The sequence below is a fragment of the Taudactylus pleione genome, unplaced genomic scaffold (genome assembly GCF_031769625.1).
Source record: "Taudactylus pleione unplaced genomic scaffold, aTauple2 ptg000652l, whole genome shotgun sequence".
In the NCBI taxonomy this organism is placed as follows: domain Eukaryota; kingdom Metazoa; phylum Chordata; class Amphibia; order Anura; family Myobatrachidae; genus Taudactylus; species Taudactylus pleione.
Genome location: NW_028285054.1, coordinates 1,221,289 through 1,236,120, shown reverse-complemented (window position 1 = coordinate 1,236,120; position 14,832 = coordinate 1,221,289). Strand labels below are relative to the sequence as shown.

The 14,832-nt window shown below is 48.2% G+C and overlaps 1 protein-coding gene across 2 annotated transcripts in view; it reads left to right on the top strand.

Annotated features, from left to right (window-relative positions):
* The window catches only part of TDRD9 (tudor domain containing 9), a 331,496-nt gene that overhangs the window by 192,473 nt on the left and 124,191 nt on the right, over positions 1-14,832 (top strand). For both annotated transcript variants that reach the window (XM_088455276.1, XM_088455275.1), the window contains exon 21: positions 7,249-7,362. In XM_088455276.1, the coding sequence (XP_088311402.1) occupies positions 7,249-7,362 (114 nt within the window). The remainder of the gene's footprint in view (positions 1-7,248; positions 7,363-14,832) is intronic.

The following is a 14,832-nucleotide window of genomic DNA, read 5'->3' as shown; positions in this document are numbered from 1 at the left end:
ATCGGATCATATGGCGGCGGCCTGGCAATTACCTAGTAAGAGGTTCCATCCACAGAAGAGGTTGGCGGCGAACTATCCTTTTCCTGAAGCTCATTGCAGGAAATGGGAGACTCCGCCGGCGGTGGATTCCCACGTTACCCGCTTGATCAAAAGCGCGACGCTGCCATTGCCGTCTATCTCCTCTTTGAAGGATCCCACGGACAGGAAGGTGGAGACTTGTTTAAAGTCCATTTATTCTCTTTCCGGGGCGGTGGCTCGCCCGTCCATGGCTATCTCCTGGGTGGCTAAAGCCATTGAGGCATGGGCCAATGCCTTGGAGGATACCTTTCCTGATGAGGCTCCGGATATCCAGAGAGCGTTAGTGGGACAGATGCGGGATGCAGCTTCCTATATTGGGGAAGCGTCTTTGGATGCCAGCCTGCTCACTTCTAGGGTGTCGGCTGCAGCGGTGTCTGCTCAGCGCTCCCTGTGGCTGAGGTCCTGGAGGGCTGATGCAGATTCAAAAAAAGGGTCTGGAGGCCTTGCCTTTTAATGGTGATTTACTATTTGGTCCGGATTTGGACAAAATAGTGGATACTTTGGCTAAGTCTAAGTCGGCTTTCCTCCCTTCGGCCTCTGCGCCGGCTAAAGTGAGGAGCTCTGCCTTTCGGTCCTTTCGGGTTCAGGGTAAGGCCAAGGGCCAGTCCTTCCCGAGACATTCGGCGACCAAGGCCGCGCCCAAGAAGCAAGCATGGAGTGCTCGGCACCCTTCTTCCAAGCAGGAGGATAAGCCTGCTGCCTGATGGGACGGGCCTCTCTCTGGGGGACCCCAGAGTGGGAGGCCGACTTCTCCAATTCGCCCAGTGTTGGCACAATACCACCACGGATGCCTGGGTTCGAGAAGTAGTCTCTCAGGGGTACGCCCTGTCTTTTCGGTTCAGGCCGCCCCACCAGTTTTTCTGTAAGAGTCCTTCTCTGGACAAGACCAAAGCTGGTCAGATTCAGGTAGCTATAGAATCCTTGCTACAAGCAGGGGTCATTGTTCCCGTTCCGCAGTCTCAGCGCGGGACGGGGTACTATTCTACTCTGTTTCTGGTACAGAAACCCAATGGTTCTCATCGCCCTATCCTGAATTTGAAGTCTCTGTACAGATACCTCAGAGTTCCCAAGTTCAGGATGGAAACGTTACGTTCCATCATTCTGGCGATGGAATCCGGGGATTATATGGTCTCCCTCGATATCCAGGACGCCTATCTCCATGTGCCCATAGCACCGGCACATCAGCGGTATCTGAGGTTTGCTATCCTGAACCATCACTACCAATTTCGGGCGTTGCCTTTCGGCCTTTCCACGGCTCCGAGGGTGTTCACCAAGGTGATGGCAGTTATGGCTGCCCACCTTCGGGGTCAGGGTCTACGTCTGTTGCCGTACCTGGACGATCTTCTGCTGCTGGCGAGCTCCCCGGAGGTGCTTCTTCGACATCTCCACCTGACCATTGCTTGTCTTCAAGCACACGGGTGGTTGATAAATTGGAAGAAGTCCTCCCTGATTCCATCACAGCGGATGGTTCATTTGGGAGCCCTGCTGGATTCTCGTCAGCAACGGATTTTCCTGACTCCGGAGAAGGTCTCCTCCCTGCAGCTGCGGATACACAGTTGCCTGAGCAGTTGCCGCCTGTCGGTCCATTCGGCTATGAGAGTTCTGGGGTCCATGGTGTCGACATTCGACATGGTGGAATTTGCCCAGTTCCATTCCCGGCCCCTGCAGGGGCTGATTCTATCGGAATGGAACGGGTTACCTCACCGGATTCGCTCTCAGATGCTGGTGTTGTCCCCGGAAGTTCGGCAGTCTTTGACTTGGTGGCTTCAGACAGCGCATCTGGTCGAGGGGCGCCCCTTTTGGATCCCGGACTGGGTCCTGCTCACGACGGATGCCAGTCTCCGGGGTTGGGGGGCAGTGACCGGCTCATTATCGCATCAGGGTCGTTGGTCCGCGGAAGAAGCACTTCTCCCCATCAACATCCTGGAACTGCGGGCTGTGTACAGGGCCCTGCAGTCGTCCGGCCCCGCTCTTCACGGAAGGGCGGTTCAGGTGCAGTCAGACAACGCCACCACGGTGGCGTACATCAACCACCAAGGGGGAACTCGCAGTCGGGCAGCAATGTCGGAGGTGTCTCGCATTCTTGCTTGGGCGGAGTGTCACGTTCCAGCGATCTCGGCAGTCTTCATTCCCGGAGTCCTCAATTGGGAGGCGGACTTCCTCAGCCGTCACGACGTGCATCCCGGGGAATGGTCGCTTCACCCAGAGGTGTTTCAGCTACTCGTGGACAGGTGGGGGCTGCCGGAGCTGGACTTGATGGCCTCCCGTCACAATCACAAGTTGCCCGTTTACGGGTCAAGGACAAGAGACGCAGGGGCCTGTCTGGTAGACGCTCTGTCGGTGAAATGGACGTTTCACCTGGCGTATCTGTTTCCTCCGATATCCCTGCTTCTTCGGGTTCTGCGGAAATTCAAGCAGGACGGCGGCACGCTCGTGCTGGTGGCTCCGGCGTGGCCCAGACGTCCTTGGTACTCCGATCTGAGGTGCCTCTCCATCGACGCTCCGTACCTTCTTCCTCAGCGTCTGGACCTGTTGTCTCAAGGGCCCTGCCTTTACCCGGATCTGGGTCTGCTTTCTTTGGCGGCGTGGCTCTTGAGACAGCCGTTTTGAGGTCTAGGGGTTTCTCCAGTACGGTCATTGGTACCATGCTTAGGGAACGCAAGCCTGCTTCCGCGCGGATTTACCACAGGGTGTGGCGCACTTATTTTCAGTGGTGTGAATCCAGAAACTATGATCCGCAGGTGTTCCGGGTTTCCAGAATCTTGGAGTTTCTTCAATCGGGTTTGGACCTCGGCTTACGCCTGGCCTCTCTGAAGGTTCATGTGTCTGCTTTGTCCGTGTGGTTTCTGCGACGGATTGCTACACTGCCAGATGTTCACACCTTTTTCCAAGGTGTTCTCAGGATCCAGCCTCCCTTCGTGCCTCCGGTGGCTCCGTGGGACTTGACGGTGGTAGTGAGGGTCTTGCAGGGTCCTCCTTTTGAGCCGCTTGAGTCGGTGGAGCTCAAGTGGCTGACGTTTAAGACCATTTTTCTCCTGGCAATTGCTTCTGCTTGGAGGGTTTCAGAATTGGGGGCGCTTTCCTGTCGCCCTCCTTTTCTGATTTTTCACCAGGACAGCGTCCTGAGTTTTTGCCCAAAGTGGTCTCAAAGTTCCACATTAATCAGGAACTTGTTGTGCCAGCTATTCAGTCACCTGATCTTTCTGCTGGTGAGGCTTCCTTGGATGTGGTCCGGGCACTTAGAATCTATGTGGACCGGACTGCTTCGTTTAGGAAGTCGGACTCTTTGTTTGTCCTCTTCGGTTTTCACAAGAGGGGTTTGCCTGCCAACAAGCAAACGTTAGCCCGTTGGCTTCGTTCGGTTATTTGTGAGGCTTATGCACAGGAGGGTTTACCTGTGCCAGCCTCTGTTAAGGCTCATTCCGCTCGTTCTGTGGGTCCCTCTTGGGCTGCTAGACGTGGCGCCTCCGCTGTTCAGCTGTGTAAGGCGGCTACTTGGTCTTCAATTCAGACTTTTTTGAGGTTCTATGCGTTTGACACCTTCGCCTCTCAGGATGCATCCTTTGGGCGCCGGGTACTCCTTTCAGCACAGGAGCGTCTCCGCCCTTAGTTGAACTGCTTTGGGACATCCCCAAGGTCAACCCTGTGGACCCCCTATGGACCCTGAAGTAGAAAACAAGAGATATGGTAAGAACTTACCTTTGTTATCTCTGTTTCTACGACGTCCATAGGGTCCACAGGGCGCCCGCCCTGACGCACCTGGCTTCCAATGGGCTGTGTGTCTGGTCACCGGTTTTCCGTCTTTCATTTCTGTGAGTATGGTTTCTTGTGTGTTCCAGTCTTCCTTCTCTCTGTTTAGTCTCCTCCTCCGGCCTGGGCTGCTTACCAACTGAGGTGCCTGTGGTCGGGGGCGGGGTATAGAGGAGGACGGACCCAAGTGCATCCTGGGAGCAGCAAAGCTTTAACTGCGTGGTGCCCGTGGATCCAGATCCAGCTATACCCCAAGGTCAACACTGTGGACCCTATGGACTTCGTAGAAACAGAGATAACAAAGGTAAGTTTTTACCATATCTCTTGTTTTCTGTAGGTGAATACTTGCTGGATTTAGTTTGTGCTCTCCGTATCTATGTAGCAAATCAGATGATCTTTTTGTATTTGGTTTTCACAAATGAGGATGGCCAGCTAATTAGCAGACTCTGGTGAGATGGCTACTCATGACTATCTCTCAGCTGTATATGGGAAAGATTCCTGGACTGCACACCCTGTAATATATATAATGGGAGTTGCTACCTGATGAGACTAATTGCAGGCACAAAAACAGACAAATCTCAGGTGCACAACTCCAAATTATTATTAATATATAAATGCAATAGAATTTTGCAATCAGTAGAGGTTTTTAGCATAATCTTGGTCAAGGTTATGGGCCTACCCACCATATCCAGGTAACCTCTTTAGGGTAAGTCCCTAACATACTAGGATTCAAATCCAGAGCGTAGGACACCCCCAAACTGGCCCAGCTAAGCCGCCCCAGGGCACCGCCATAGTAAGAAAAGTGCAGTGTAAATGAGATAGTTAAGAGCAGCAACAGCTGCATATAAAGAATGAAAATAAAAAAAATTAGGTACATGTATAATAAACAAACAGTGAAGGGTTAAAATGTGTTATAAAAGAAAAATGTGTTATAATGCGGTGCCCTGAAACAGATCAACCAAGGCAATCCAGGGGGACCCACGCCCAAAAAATGAACCAAAGATGCACTACAGTATATAAAAATAATGGTAATGAATATGCACACTGGTATTAGGCACAATTCTAGGCAAGTCCTACAAGTTTTATATACTGTAGTGCAACTTTGGTTCATTTTTGGGTCCAAGATTATGCTAAAAACCTCTATTGATTGCAAAATTCTATTGCATTTACATATTAATAATAATTTGGAGTTGTGCACCTGAGATTTGTCTATTTTTGTGCCTATCTCTCAGGTGTAAACACAGTCTGATCTCCCTGTCCCAAGCGCGGTGACGGCACATTCTACTGTCTGTAGGGCCATCGTGGGCATAAAGTCGTGGTGCCTCTGCTGAACCATTGTGCAAGGCAGCCATGTGGTCTTCTGTCCACACTTTTTAGGTTCTATGCCTTTGATGCTTTTGTTTCTCGGGATGCTTCCTTTGGGTGACTAGTTCTCCTTTGTGCTCAGGATCGTCCCCCACCCTAGGGGAACTGCTTTGGGACATTCCCATGGTATTCCTGTAGATCCATAGGGTCCACAGGGCACCCACTCTAACACACCTGACTGCATGGCTATTTTTTTTTTCTTTTGGTCAGATTCCCTCTTTTGTATCTGAGAGTGTTTCTGGTGTACGAATGCTCTTCCTTCTCCTGCCCTGATGCTTGTTAACTAAACTTAAGGTCTATGGCTAGGGGTGGGGTATATATGGAGTAGGACCCGAGGCATCATGGGAGCTGAAGCTTTAAACTGTTTAGTGCCTGGGTCTCTCCAACCATAATATCCTCATAGTATCCCTGTGGACCTCGAAGAAAAGGAGTTATCTAGGTAAGTCTACCATAACGCTTAAGTTTTCCTTACATTCTGAACCACGATAGAAGAATTACTGGATCTAATTAGCTGTTGTGGGCTTCAGCAGCTCTTCCTGCGTGCTGGTTTTCATGTTGAATATGACAAATCTTCATCTTTTTGCATCTTTTATCTATGTGCGCTCCAGTTTTTCGCACTATGCATCCTTTTACAAAAGACTTGAAAATGCATTCGTACGGAAATTGTTAGTGGAGTAACCAGCGAAAAGTACTGCAAGATTTGGGGAAATCTGTCTGTAGCCCATAAAAAGGCTAACTGACATGGGAAATCAATTTAGAAGTGTATTAGTGGCCCTAATAAAAGTATTTGAGGTTCCTAAATTGTATTAAATGGCTGTTATTTTCATATTTGTATAACATTGGAAAAATGATAAAAAGCAATTATTTTTTTTGTTTTTGGCACAAGATGCAGCATGTCAAACCCAACGACCATGGCAGCGCACAATCAACTGTACATACGGAGTGATATAGGCGATTTGTCGTTACGTGACTCCAAATCGGCCCGACACTGCTCCAGTGTGTACCCAGCTTAACTCTTATTTTGGGTAATGAGCATTATCCTGGTTTCCTCACTATTTAAACATCTATTTGGCACAGGATGTAGATCGCCGTCCCCTGTTTATAAATATACAAGTAGCTAATTTGCAAACTGATCAGAACTGGTTTTTATGAAGATGGAGTTTAGCTTTGTATTTTTTTTTTTTATTAACTTGCCTGGCATGGTTGCAATTTTCCTACCACACGAGGTCGTTACTTATCTGATCTGGTCGCAATACTTCGACCAGTCAGCTGAACAGTGGGGGCTGCAGGAAGAGAATCTTACCGCAGCTGCTGCTCTCAGAGACAACGTCCGGTCCCTCCGCTTGTCTGCACCCTCCCCCCACTGTTTGCTGTGCTGCCGATCACTGCAAAGCAGGACCCCCCACCCAGCGGTTTCAGAGACTAGCAGCTGCTGAGAAGAAAATAAATTAACCTCACCCTCTTAGTGTACCTGGTTCCTGAAACCGGTGTCAAAATGAAAGTTGCAATGTTCCGATGGTGGTCCAATTGTTTAAAAAAAGCTGTTTTTTATTTTTACAAATATTTAAAAAAATAAATAATTTTAATGAAATCATTTTGGAGAAGTTGAAAAAGATGTTCCTCACCTAATTCACTTATAATACAAACTACAATTTCTGAGTGGTTTTTAGAAAAAAAAAATAAAAAAATTGTCCGTTAAGTGTTTAAAGTTCAGCATATGCGTATAAGTAAAGATGATGATCCTTTGTCCTTTGACTGACTAGCCTTCCTCTGGGATGAAGCCTTGTAAGTTATGTCAGAGTTCCTGTAAGATCAAATGCTCATTAGAGAAGTCACTGAGAACTCAGATGTTCCTCTGATGAGGGAATGAACATTTTTTGTTTAATGTGATAACCTGGTGATATATAAATGATAAGGTGTACATTAGTCTGCAGCGACACACATTTTAAAAAGAACTTATCTTCAAGGCCCCAGTTTTACTAGGATGTTTCTATTTATTTTGGATCATGTTCTTGAAGAGAAGATATTTGATTTATTTTTTTGTATTCTCCCTAGGTGGCTGCACTGTATGATGAACTTAAAAAGCGCATTGCCCATTTCAACATGCATATAACTCAACAGCCGCACATGGATGATGTGTTCAAACACAAACAACTCTTTATCCTCCAGGTACAGCGACATATGTCCTAAGACTACAAATTGTTAATAGTACTTAACCCTGTGATTCCAATGTACTGTTCCATACAGTTATTTGTATTTCTTCTTCAGGGTCCATAGGGCTCCACAGGGAGACCTTGGGGTGTAGGTGGTGGGTAAGGAACCCGGGCACCACGCAGTTAAAGCTTTCAGCTCCCAGGATGCATCGGTCCATTCCCCCGTACCAGAGGCATCTCGGTTTCGTTGGTGCCCGGCCGGAGTCGGGTCACCATTACACGGGGGGCTGCTCAGGCAGCCCTATAAACTTAATTTTATGTTTTGTTTTCTTTTATTATTCTGCTTCAGAGCGTGCAGCAGCAGACTGTCCATAGGACGGCTGCGCTGCCGTTCAGTCACCCCTCCAGCCACCGTGATCCACTAGGCTACCAGGGTACATATGGTGCGGGAGCCAGCGTCCTGGTGGGTAAACAATCAGCATGGGGAGGTCAGCTTCCCCGTTAAAGTGGCCCCTCCCCTCAGCTCAGGGCGCCATTCTTCTGAGGTCTTGCTTCCCTGAGATGCTCTCCTTCCCCGACCACGTCCCCTCTGAGGTCTCCGGCAGCCATTTTCTTCCAGTTGCACAGTCGCAGCTTTCTAAGGTATTTCGAGGTCCAGTCCCCGTACATACCTCTCCCTGTAGTCAGCATATGTAGCGCTACATATGCTATCAGACTGTCTGTGTGGTCGATTGTAGTGCCAATTTGCAGTTATATTTCTGCATTGTATGTGACTTATGCTAGCGCTGCCTGTCTGTTTTTTACTGTCACCATATATCTATACCTTTTCTCTGATTCTGCCCTAACATACAGGTGTAGTCAGGGTGTTACCTGTACCTCACATTTATAGATCTTAATATTTGTGAGGTTGGTCACATACAGTTGTGCGTTGAACTATGCCATATTTTAGCTGTGTGCTCCTGCAGCTTACCCAATCATCAGATAAGAGCAGTATATTGCATTCCTACTAGTATTCTACATACTCAGTGGTTACATTATACCCAGTGCCATATTGTGTGTTATATTGCTCTGCAGCTATGTCCGGCAGGGGCAAGCATAACGAGCATACTTCTGCACCCATTCTGCTATCATGCAGATTATGTGCTGCAGGTTTTGGTGAGGGGGATTTGGTACAGGATGGGATTATGGGTCGTGTTTTAATCCACCAGGTACATGAAACCCCCCAGCACCTGTACAGGAACGCCCTTGGGCTTCTTTTTCTCAGGTCCTGGCCTCTATTGCGGACCGCTTAGCAGTTCCGGCTGTTTTTCCGCCTATGGGGTTACCACAGCAGACAGTTATTCCCCCTCAGGGATTACCACAACAGATTCCAGCAATGCAGATTCCTCCTGTGCCTCCACCATGGGTAGACGTTCTCACTACTTCAGTGCAGAGCCTGGTGGCTTCATCTACTGCTCTTCAGACCATGTTGAGGGTGTGAGAAACTCCTACACAAGCCAGTTAAGCGTACGGTGCTGTATAGTCCACACAGCTTTCTGAGGTGTCATCTGACGAGCGAGAGGCTACTGATGTGTCTAACCCTGACTCCCCTCTGCAGGAGGTGGAGACTGTCAAAAATTAGTATTCCTGCTTTGGTGCGAGCTGTCAGATCCTTCTTAGTAATAGAGGATGACGAGCCAGCCCCTCAATCCAAGTACCCTCTGTTTAAGTGAATAAAGATGACTTCCGCAGAATTATCTCTATCGGAACAGCTGGTAGAACACATGTTACCCATTTCCTATGGCTCATTGTACAAAATGGGATTCACCCCCTGCGGTGGATTCACATGTTACAAGTTGAATTAAAAGTGCTACGTTACCTATGCCTGCGATTACTTCCTTTAAAGGATCCTATGGATAGGAAAATGGAAGCTTGCCTGAAATCAATTTACTCTATATTTCTGGGGCTGTTGCCCGTCCGACCATGGCTAAGCTATTGCATGGGTAGCTATAGAAAGCTGTGCCGACTCACTGGAGGGCACTTTTCCCACAGAGGCTTCTGGGCATCAGTTGTCATTGGTGGATCATATTCGAGATGTGGCAACCTATATTGGGGAGGCAACACTGGATGTCAGTCTCCTAACCTCGAGTCTCGGCCGCAGCAGTGTCTGCTCGCCGTACCCTGTGACTGCGCTTTTGGAAGGCAGACTCAGTTTCTAAGAAAGGCCTGGAAGGATTACCCTACAATGGGGAGATCTTGTTCGTCCCAGACCTTGACAAGATTGTAACCACGTTGGCAGCATCAGAAAAGTTATTTTTGCCTTCAGCAACTACTTCTTCCAGGCCTCAAACCACTTCCTTTTGGTCCTTTCATCCCTAAGGAAAACCCAGAGACCAGTCCTTTCCTAGGCAGTCGACTTCCATAAAGACCACCAAGCCCAAGAAGCAGGCCTGGAGCACAAGACGCCCTGCTTCAAAACCAGAGAATAAACCCTCAGCCTGACGGGACGGGCCTCCCATCTGGGGGAACCCAAAGTAGGAGGCCGACTACTTCAGTTCGCCCAATGCTGGAGTCAAACCACCACAGACGCTTGGGTAAGAGAAGTGGTTTCTCAAAGGTACGCCTTCTCATTTCTCAGACTGCCTTCCCACCAGTTTTTCAACACAGGCCCTACTTCGGACCCGAAAAAGGCCTCGCAAGTCTAGCGAGCCATACAGTCCTTGCTGCAAGCAAGGGTAATTGTGCCAGTCCTGCTTTCTGGTTATTATTCTACTTTCTGGTTCAGAAGCCGAATGGGTCTCATCGGCCTATCCTCAATCTCAAATCCCTAAACAGATTCCTCATGGTGCTACGGTTCATGATGGAAATCTTACGTTCCATCATCCTGGCTATGGAGTCGGGTGATTTCATGGTATCACTGAATATTCAGGACGCATACCTACATGTACCTATAGCCCCCTCTCATCAGTGTTTCCTCCAGTTTGCTATACTACAGCAACACTTCCAATTTCGGGCTCTGCCCTTTGGTCTATCCACAGCTCCACAGGTATTTACTAAAGTTATGGCGATCATCGCAGCCCATCTGTGGGGACAGGGTGTCCGTCTGCTACCATATCTGGACCACCTCCTGCTTCTATTACGGGTTCCCAGGAGTGCTCCACCACATCTGCAACTTTACTATTGCTTTTCTACGTGCACATGGGTGGTTAATCAATTGGAAAAAGTCCTCCCTGAATCCCTCACAGAAGAATATCTTTCTGACCTCAGACAAGATTTCCATATTACAGCTACGAGTACACAGATGCCTCCACAGCCGCCGAGTGTCATTCCACTCAGCAATGCAGGTCCTGGGATCCATGGTATCCACCTTCAACATGGTGGAATATGCTCAGTTTCATTCCAGGCCTTTACAAAGGCTGATTCTCCAGGCGGGACGGATTACCACATCAGCTCAAGGCTCAGACAATGGTGCTTACTCCAGAGGTGCGTCTGTCTGTCTTGGTGTATACAGACATCTCATCTAACCAAGGGTCACCCCTTTTGGATCCCGGACTGTATAATCCTCACAACGGACGCCAGTCTCCGAGTTTAGGGCGCAGTGACCTGTCCGCACTTCTTTCAGGGCTGTTGGACAACAATCGAATCAACCCTGCCAATCAACAAATTACTACTTCGAGCTGTGTAGAGGGCCCTCAAGTCGGCCCAACACATACTTCACGGGAAACCCGTACAGATTCAGTCCTACAATGCCACAACAGTGGCTTACATCAACCATCAAGGAGGCACTCTAAGTCGGGCAGCTATGACAGAAGTGTCACGCATTCTGACATGGACAGAATGTCATCTCCCCGCCATTTTGGCAGTGTTCATTCTGGGAGTTCTCAATTGGGAAGCAGACTTCCTCAGCTGTCACGACATGCATCCCTGGGAATGGTCTCTTCCCCAAGAGGTGTTTCAACTAGTTAACAGATGGGGCTTCCCAGAGGTGGACCTCATGGCCTCCCGGCACAATCACAAACTGCCAGTGTTCGGATCCAGAACAAGAGATGCCGAGGCCACCTTGTTGGACGCTCTGTCAGTGAAGTGGGCCTTCCAGTTTGCGTAGCTGTTTCCTCCAGTCGCCCTTCTTCCTCGAGTACTTCAGAAGTTCAAACAAGGGCGGCGCGGTCCTGCTGATGGCTCCAGCTTGGCCAGACATCATTGGTACTCTGGTCTTCAGAGTCTCTCCATCGACACTCCGTTCCTGCTGCCTCAACGTCTGGACCTGTTGTCTTAGGGTCCTTGCCTTTACCCGGATCTTCGTAGGTTGTCTTTGACAGAGTAACTCTTGAGAAATCCCTCCTAAGGTCCAAAGGATTCTCTGGCTCTGTCATCAAGACGATACACAGGGCACATAAACCAGCTTCTGCTCGGATCTACTACATAGTGTGGCATACGTATTTCCAGTGGTGTCGTCCCAGACGTTATGACCCCCAGGTATTTAGGATTTCCAGAGTCCTGGCCTTCCTTCAACCTGGATTGGACCTTGGCCTCCGCCTGTCCTCCACTGAAAGTGCATGTCTCTGCTCTGTCAATTTGGTTCCAACGTAGACTGGCTCCACTACGGGATAGTCACACCTTTCTCCAGCGTGTACTATGGCTTCAACCTCCCTTTCTTCCTCCAGTGGCTCCTTGGGATTTGTCAGTGGTTCTTCGTGCCCTTCAGGGTCCTCCGTTTGAACCACTGGATTTGGTGGAACTCAAGTGGTTAACAGCGAAGACTTTATCTTCTGGTTATATCTTCCGCCAGACAAGTATCCGATTTGGGGGAGCTCTCCTGTCGTTCCCCATTTATAATATTTCACCAGGACAGGGCGGTACTATGTACTCGCCCTGGTTTTCTTTTTAAGGTTGTGTCTAGTTTCCACATTATTGAGGAAATTGTAGTCCCGGCTTTTCAGTCACCAGACAGGCAGGGGAGGCTTCCTTGGATGTGGTCCGTGCCCTCATGACTTATGTGGACCGTACCAGTTCTTTTAGAAAATCAGACTCCTTTTTTGTACTCTTTGGATTTCACAAGAAGGGATGGCCAGCCTACAAACAAACGTTGGCTAGGTGGCTTTGTATGACTATCTCGCAGACTTAAACGCAGACAGGCCTTCCTATTCCAGCTTCTGTTACTGTTCATTCTACACAGTGTGTGGTTCCCTCGTGGGCAGCTTGACGTGGTGCCTCGGCTGTTCAGCTTTGTAAGGCAGCCACGTGGTCTTCTGTTCATACCTTTCTGAGGTTCTATGCCTTTGATGCCTTCGCCTCTCAGGATTCTTCCTTCAGGTGCCTTAAGGTGCATACACATGGTCAGATTTTTCTTCAGATCTGAACGATAACGATTTTAAAATTCGTTCATATCTGAAAGAAAAATTTGACGTGTGCAACGATGAAAGATGCGCATTCCCGATTGTCATATAACTATATTTGACATCTGATGTGTTTGCAGTCAGTTTTGGATAATTTCCAGTAATTTTAATAGTCGAACATCGTTCAATCGTTTGCAAATCGTTCATCTGACACATCTGACCGTGTGTTTGCACCATTATTCTCCCCTCCCACCCTTAAAGGACTGCTTTGGGACATAGGTCTCCCTGTGGAGTCCTATGGACACTGAAGAAGAAAATGAGAATTATGGTAAAACATACCATAACTCTTTCTTCGAAGTCCACAGGGCACCCACCCTGACGCACCTGGCTTCGGATGGGCTTTGTTTTTGGTCACCGGGTTCCGTCTCCTTCTCTGTGACAGTGTGGTTCTTGTGTGTACTAGTCTTCCTTCTCTCTTATCCTCCTCTGGCCTTTGGCTTGTCACAAACTGAGATGCCTCTGGCTCGGGGGCAGGGTATAGGGGAAATGGACTGATGCATCCTGGGAGCTGAAAGCTTTAACTGCGTGGTGCCCGGATTCCTACACCCCAAGGTCTCCCTGTGGATCCTATGGACTTCGAAGAAAGAGAGTTAACAAAGGTACATTTTACCATAACACTCATTTTTACAGCATAGTGTTTTTTTTTTTCTTTTAAGATTTCCATAATTCAGCAAACATCCACTTTGTATAAATATGCAGACCCTAAAATAAAATTCATAAAGCTCCCCTATGCAAAGCATAAAGCTCCCCTTTGCAAAGCATATATATTAGGCCCCAGTTGCTGACCAGTGCTCGGACTTGGGGTGCCCCCAATTTCCCTGTAGTACTTCTATGGCTCACTCAGACCTGTACATTGTAAGCAATCTCAAATGCAGTTTTCTCTTTTGGAGTGAGATGCAAGAAAAGAACTGTCGGACAGCGGCTTCAGAAGCAGGCGATGGAACAGGTGGCAGGCCAGGCATTTCTCAGCAAGATATACAGTCTACTATGTTGAATGAAAGTTAGCCACACCTAGGCAGATTCTGTCACTTGACACAAGAGTTGACAGACAACCTGAGCATTGTCCAATTTAGCTACATGTGTGAATTATACAGGCTAACCCATAAAGATATATATATATAGTGTCATATGGAAGAACCTACAGTGCATCCGGAAAGTATTCACAGCACTTCACTTTTTCCATATTTTGTTATGTTACAAAACGGAATAAATTCATTTTTGTCCTCAAAATTCTACACACAATTCCCCATAATGACAACGGGTAAAAAAATTTTTTTTGATATTTTTGCAAATGTAATACAAAAAAAACCCACTGAAGTCACATGTACATAAGTATTCACAGCCTTTGTCATGAAGCTCAAAATTGAGCTCAGGTGCATCCTGTTTCCACTGATCATCCTTGAGATGTTCCTACAGCTTAATTGGAGTCTACCTGGTGTTTTGTAAATCCTACTTGGCTTCAGAGGACCTCATTCAGGATCACTTTGTGCATCTTGTTATACTACCCTGGGCCCATCAGCCCTGGTGTCCTCTCCTCAGGACTCACCCTGGGCTACTTTTTCACAGGTGCTGGCAAACATTGCAGACCACCTTCCTTGTGGTAGCACTAAATGGGAAGTTCCCCCAGCTGTGGATTCGGGGTGCCCAGGTTTCGTATAGAAACCCTCTGCTCTATTGTCCTTGCTATGGAGCCCGGGGACTTTATGGTGTCTCTGGATATTCAGGACTCTTATCTACATGTACCTATAGCGCCTTCTCATCAACAATATCTTCGGTTTTCTATACTACAGCAACATTACCAATTTCAGACTCTGCCTTTTGGCCTTGCAATTGCTCTTCCTGGTATTTACCAAGATCATGGCAGTTATGGGTGGCCTGTCTTCGTCGTCAAGAGATCAGACTGCTCCCATACTTAGACGATCTCTTGCTGTTGGCCAGCTCCCCAGAAATTCTTCACCGCCATCTACAGGTAACCATTGCCTTTCTACAAATGCACGGTTGGCTGATCAACTGGAAAGTCTTTCTTGACACCTTCTCAAAGAATGGTACATCTGGGAGCCCTCCTGGACTCTCCGGTTCAAAGAATCTTCCTCACAGCAGACAAAATCTTG